This window comes from Gymnoscopelus braueri (assembly GCF_963280865.1).
Source record: "Gymnoscopelus braueri genome assembly, chromosome: 23".
Lineage (NCBI taxonomy): Eukaryota > Metazoa > Chordata > Actinopteri > Myctophiformes > Myctophidae > Gymnoscopelus > Gymnoscopelus braueri.
Window position 1 is genome coordinate 4,183,259 of NC_137625.1, and position 6,489 is coordinate 4,189,747.

General features: G+C 40.4%; 1 protein-coding gene across 1 annotated transcript; it reads right to left on the reverse strand.

The window, feature by feature from the left end:
* Window positions 1-270: 270 nt before the first annotated feature.
* Window positions 271-6,032, reverse strand: LOC308079475 (protein mono-ADP-ribosyltransferase PARP11-like). Its single transcript, XM_080420993.1, has 5 exons — window positions 5,981-6,032; window positions 5,722-5,788; window positions 5,280-5,413; window positions 1,250-1,401; window positions 271-625 (listed from the first exon to the last, which is right to left on the reverse strand). The coding sequence occupies exons 3-5, from the start codon at window positions 5,402-5,404 to the stop codon at window positions 327-329; spliced, it is 576 nt and encodes a 191-aa protein (XP_080277119.1). The 5' UTR covers window positions 5,405-5,413; window positions 5,722-5,788; window positions 5,981-6,032; the 3' UTR covers window positions 271-326.
* Between the last annotated feature and the right edge of the window lie 457 nt (window positions 6,033-6,489).

The following is a 6,489-nucleotide window of genomic DNA, read 5'->3' on the forward strand; positions in this document are numbered from 1 at the left end:
CTATTCAAAAACGGCAGATCTACAAGCTAATAGCACTACACTCGGTGCCACGCTATGAGCTTGTAGATCTGCTATGTAGAGATTGTGAACATTTTTGCAAATCTTTATTTGTAAAATATTTTGTTCCTAGCTTTAAAATATATATATATATATATTCAAAGATTTTCACGAATTAAAAAAAATATCTACAAGCTCATAGCTTACTGTACATATCTGCTATTTTTGAAACACCAAATAAATCTAATATGACAGAGATGCGTTCGTGGATTGAATGCGTTAAGCATGAATGAAGTGTATATTGCACTTCCTCCACGTCTGTTTTGTGCTCAGCTGTACTGAATCAAGTACTCCGGATAGATTTGATTGGGGTCAAATATGACGTAGATTTTGGGGTTTTTAATATCATCCACACAGCTCTCATAGTGGTTTGTTGTGCTTTTATGGTCAGGCTTGAGGAAGTGTCTTTCCCCCATCTGCGAGTTTCCAACCATCACCCGGGCCAGAAATATGATTCTGGTCTGTTGGTCTTGTATAGCTTGTTCGGCTTCACCATACAGAGGCAATGAGTCAGAACTCAACTTACTGTACAAGTCTGCATGTGTGGCATGTCTTGCAAAGTATACCCCTACGAGAATCAAGAATACAGTATTAGCTGCCTGCAGTGGTGGGAATGGTACTCCATTTTTTTTACTTAAGTAAAAGTATCAATACTTCAATTTAGAAACACCCTGTTAAAAGTAAAAGTCCGGTAATCAAAATGTACTTGAGTAAAAGTACAAAAGTATTGGCATCAAAATATACTCAAAGTACCAAAAGTAAAAGTACTCATTATGCAGAATGTCGCGATTCACAAGTTATCATTATACATTTTATAGAAATCTTTTGAAAATGGCAGACCTACAAGCTCACAACGCGTCGCATCGACTTAAATTAGCTATTTTCAAAAAGCTAAAGCTTAATAGGGCTGAAGTGGTTAATGTATGTTTTGTAATAATAATAAAAATCTGCAAAGTAACTAATAACTAAAGTTTGTTAGTAATTGTAGTGGAGTAAAAGTACAATGTTTGCCTCTGAGAAGTAGTGGAGTAGAAGTAAAATAATAGGAAATTGGAAATACTAGTAAAAAATACCTAATAATTTACAGTAGGCCTACAGTACTTCTTGTACTTGGTTACTTTACACCACTGGCTGCCAGACAGAATCACAATGATTAAATGTGGCCTTTTGTTACCGTTTTATATTCACTCACCTTTACCATAAACATGACCATTAGCACAAGGTAATCTGGAGTCAAAATTATATGTGCAAATGTTGTTTACATTGCTGGCTTTGGTTCCATGAAATAATCGTCTCTCTTTAATGTCCTCGACACCTTTAATCTTCATTAACTGTTTCTTCTTCCTTTGGAAGAAGAAAGCAAAGATACTGTATTGACCACAGGATATGTATTAAATGAAATCAATAAAACAAGATGACTAATGGTGCTTACTATGGTGCTGACTATGTTAAACGGATATTTCACTTTCAAAAAATGTTTGGGTCATTTCATCGTCTACTCAGGCTTTTGTCAGCCCCCCAGACAGTTTTTTAAGTTGCTTGATTCAGTATTTAGATATTTGATATTCATTTTATCAGACACGCCCCCTTCCTATACCAACCCATTATAACTTCAAACTCTATTTTTAACATGTTAGATTAATCAAAAACACCCGTTCTTGGTTCGGGTGACTCATCCTGCCCTCCTAAAGCGTGAGTGTTTTTTCGATTACTTTTTTCATTTTATTTTTTTATTGTATTATTATTATTATTTCCCCAAAAAATATATTTAAAAAATGAAAAAAGTAATTGAAAAAACACAGTCTCCTCGCGTATTAGAAGGACAATATCAGTCACCAGAACCAAGAATGGGTGTTTCTGATGAATCTAACATGGTTAAAATGGAGTTTGAAGTTACAATGGGTTTGTATAGGAAGGGGGTGTGCCTGATAAAATGAATATAAAATATCTAAATACTGAATCAAGCAACTTAAAAACTGTCCAGGGTGCTCCCAAAAGCCTGAGTAGACGATAAAATGACCCACATTTTATTTTAAAGTGAAATATCCCTTTAATGACTATGGTACTGACTATGTTAATGACTCTATGGTGCCGACTATGTTACTGACTTTGGTGCTGACTATGTTAATGACTATGGTGCTGACTATGTTAATGATTATGGTGCTGAAAATGTTAATGACTATGGTGCTGATTATGTTAATGACTGGTAATGACTATATGAATGTAAATAACTATGGTGCTGACTATGGTTCTGACCATGTTAATGACATTGGTGCTGACTGTGTTAATGACTATGGTGCTGAAAATGTTAATGACTATGGTGCTGAAAATGTTAATGGCTGGGTTTCCCAAACGAATTTGAGCTCATGCGCAGCCTAGAAGCTGCGTAAGAGCCTCCACGCACCTGCGCAGTAGCAACCCCGCCACGCACTGTCTTCGTTAGTAGCAGCTGTGTGTGCCCAACGTGCCATCTAAACTGGCTTCAGGAGGCACCATCGTCGTAGGTTCTCATTACGTGTGTGCTAAAACTACATTCGCGAGACAGCATGCACGTGAACACCTCCTGGACGAAGTCTACGTAAAGCCTACGTAAACTACGTAGTGCTGTCCTACGCTACACAGCAGTTTAAACACCCTTTGCGAAAGTGAAATGGATCATAAAAATACCAGAGCCAACTGTCAGATGTCCTGAAGCAGTCCACTCCAAATACAACTTTTGAATAATATATTTATGAATTAAATTACAGCGGTGAGGTGACATCTGCAAGGTAAATAAAACACTAAAGTGTCCCCATTATGCAAGTAAATTAAATGTACTTAAAATACCAAAAGTAAAGGAATGCAGAATGTCCCATTTCCCAAATTTAATATGTATTAAAATCTTTTGAAAATAGCAAATCTACAAGCTTGTGAGGCGTTGTGAGCTTGTAGATCTGCTATTTTCAAAAGTTTTTTTAACCGTTCATAAACATGGCGAGCGCAAGAGCTGTCACTTTGTGAGAGGAACTGGGGACTTTAATCATAACGTTTAACTATAAAACTTCGAAATTAAGGAAACATGTTTAGCTCAGCATCATTTATATACCTTTAGTTAACTTGGCATATGCTTAATATTTTTATCAGACGATCGGATCATCCGTGAGAGTACAATTTGTAAACTTCGGGTTCATGCATAGAGCGTTAGTGAACTCTCTGGGTACAGTCACACATGTCCGTAAAGCATCCGTCAAGTTGCCGTACGGACGCCAGAAGTCCCATCCACTCCCATGTTAAAAAGAAAAAAAAGGAACGGTACTTCCGGTTTTAAACTTAACATGGGAGTGGATGGGACTTCCGGCGTCCGTACGGCAACTTGACGGACGCTTTATGGACATGTGTGGCTGTACCCACTAACGCTCTGAACCAGGGCTAGAAGCAGCGGAGCCGCCCGCCGTGTGTGTGTGTGTGTGTGTGTGTGTGTGTGTGTGTGTGTGTGTGTGTGTGTGTGTGTGTGTGTGTGTGTGTGTGTGTGTGTGTGTGTGTGTGTGTGTGTGTGTGTGTGTGTGTGTGTGTGTGTGTGTGTGTGTGTGTGTGTGTGTGTGTGTGTGTGTGTGTGTGTGCGCGTGCGTGCGTGTATATAAATTAAATGTGTGTGTGTGTGTGTTACGAGCGTCCCAGGGCGCTCGTAACAAACTGCTTCGTAGGACAGCACTGCAGGGCTACGCCTCTCCCAGGAGTGGGAGGAGAGTAGGATACGCCTAGCCTGGTAAACCCTCCCTCCGGAAATCTCATTTCTATTTGATTCCAGGAGTGAGTCTGGGCTGATCGCCCATTCTGCAATATTGGCTGCAGGCTGAGTTGGGCGGAAGTAATACCGTTGACTGACAACCCCTTCAGCCAATGATATTTTTTCCCCTTCAGCCAATCAGCAGTTCACCAGTCTAATGTGACGCTACGGGACTTTTGAGACAGCCAAGCCCAAAATGGGTTGCCTTATTCGGATACATGGGTGTCACTGCCCACCCCTACCGGTTCTCTAAATTTTTATTTTTAAATAGGCTTTGTCATGATTAATTGACCACATATATGAAGTTAAACAACTAAATTCTATCCAAACGATATATTATAAGTAAATTCCGTGCCTCAAAATAGAAGTTAGAGAGCTTTTTGAAGTAAAAAAATAGCGGAGATTATAGCGGACAAGAAAAAGATGGCTGCCGTTCGTGTTTTGGGCTCACTCGAACTCGCCACCTGATTGGCCAACTGTCGCTGTCAATCACAGAACGATGTGCGACGATGCTGATAGGCTCGGTTAGCTGGTAATTCCACTAGAAACCCCCACAAAGGGCTATCAGGCCAGACTCACTCCTGGAATCAAATAGAAATGAGATTTCCGGAGGGAGGGTTTACCAGGCTAGGATACGCCATTCTGTCTCCCGAATGTAGTTTTAGCAGACACGTAACGCCGTGGACGTGGGAACCCATAGCACGTTGGGCACAACCAGCTGCTACTAATGAGGGTAGAGCGTAGGTTTCGCCGGGTCCCAGGCTCTTACGCAAGCTGCGTAGGCTACGCATGACCTGAAATCTACGTGCCTGCTATGGTACTGCGCAGATTGTGTGGACGCACGTAAGACCCGTCGTACAACCTGCGCAGGATCTCAACGCAGCATCTCTACGAATCTCTTTGGGAAACGCGGCCAATGACTATGGTGCCCAGGTGCTGATTATGTTAATGATTGTTAATGACTATATGAATGTTAATAACTATGGTGCTGACTATGTTAATGACTATGATGCATTGCTGACTATGTCTATAATGTATTAGCCTCGGAAACCCATGCTTTTTTTTTTGTTACAAAAGAAAAAAAGCCTGGGGGAGCCATGCAGGAACGATGGTCTTGAGCCTTGTTATCTCCTAACCAATTAGAGTGCAGAGGGGCGTCGCTCTAAATTTGGTGACGTCAGCGTGCTCCGTGCACAGGCCGGGGGGGGAGGGGAGGCGGGGACATAGATTGGTGAAGCAATAGGAAGCCACGCACAAATCCGGGCGGCTTTGTTTGGATCCGCCTTTCAAGACCATCGATTGAGCTCGTAGCCTCAGGCTAATAATGTATTAATTTATTCATTCGTTCATTTATTTGGTGAAGAAGTTGCCTCTGTATTGGGAAATCCACAAATTGCTGTGGGCTAATATTGTACATTTTGCAATAATAATGTGTGGTTGTCACAAAACAACTCACCTACAGTACAGTTCCCACAGGTCCATGTTCTGTATTCTGCTAACTGATACAATATGTCTGTCCAGCAGTCCATCTGCCTTCACAAACCCTGCCACAGTCTGGTACTCAGGAGACATTTCATTCATTCGGATTAACTGTAAAAGACAAATTACTGGCAAGTGTTTTCTCCTCCTGGGAACAAATACTGTAACTAAATAAGCAGTTACATTTTAGGCCACACAAGGGCAACATACGGCCCGGGGGCCGGACCTGGCCCTTTGACCATCTCAATCCGGCCCGCCAAGTTATAAAAAAAAAATAATAATGAGCCCCCCCCCATTTTTTTGCAGATCTACAACCTAATAGCAAGCTTGTAGATCTGCTATTTTTGAATAGCCAAAGAAATCTAAAATGACAGAGATGCGTTACCAGATTGAATGGATTAATGGCTCTCTTTGTTTACCTGATATGGGAGTTTTGGGTCAAACGTTTCCCAGAAAACCGGTGAAGAAATGAAGCAACAGCAGCCACTGTGTTGGAAAAGGACTGGGGTTAAGTTTCCATTAGGCTACTGTACACTGACTGACAGGTTTCACTTTCACTTCCTCTGAAATGGTGAGCTTTGCATAAGAGAAACTTAATGCATTCCACATTCTGCTATGTTATTAAAGGGCATTTTCTTATTTGTATTCTAATTAATTAATTAATATTAATTGTTTCACCTCCTCTCGGTCTGGTAGGATCGTTGGATTCTTCTCTGGCGACCCGTGCAAACTTCAGTCTGTAACATTGCTGTGTAAAGGCAGAGCAGACGTGAGTTAACACACTGTAGGCTATGGCATGATTACATTGCAGTGGTGGAAAAAGTACTCAAATGTTTTACTTAAGTAAAAGTATCAATACCACAATGCAAAAGTACTCTGTTACAAGTAAACAACCGGAATTCAAAATTTACTTGAGTAAAAGTACAAATGTATTGGTATCAAAATGTAGTTAAAGTACTAAAAGTAAAAGTACCAAAATGTTTGAAAATAGCAGATTTACAAGCTCGCGACCCGTTGTGAGCTTGTAGATCGGCTATTTTCAAATAGCCTACGTATGATATAGGGCTAAAGTGGTTAATGAATGTTTCATAACGTAACCATTTATATCTGCAAAGTAACTAGTAACTAAAGTTTTCAAATAATTGTAGTGGAGTAAAAGTATTTGCCTCTGAGATGTAGTGGAGTAG

Excerpts from the sequence above, each read along its gene's own strand:
- LOC308079475 (XM_080420993.1), bottom strand. The coding sequence starts at position 5,404 with ATGAATGAAATGTCTCCTGAGTACCAGACTGTGGCAGGGTTTGTGAAG. Across the intron at positions 1,402-5,279 it reads CTGTGGGAACTGTACTGTAG|GAAGAAGAAACAGTTAATGA; the intron begins GTGAGTTGTTTT and ends CTTCTTCCAAAG. Across the intron at positions 626-1,249 it reads TGGTCATGTTTATGGTAAAG|GGGTATACTTTGCAAGACAT; the intron begins GTGAGTGAATAT and ends TGATTCTCGTAG.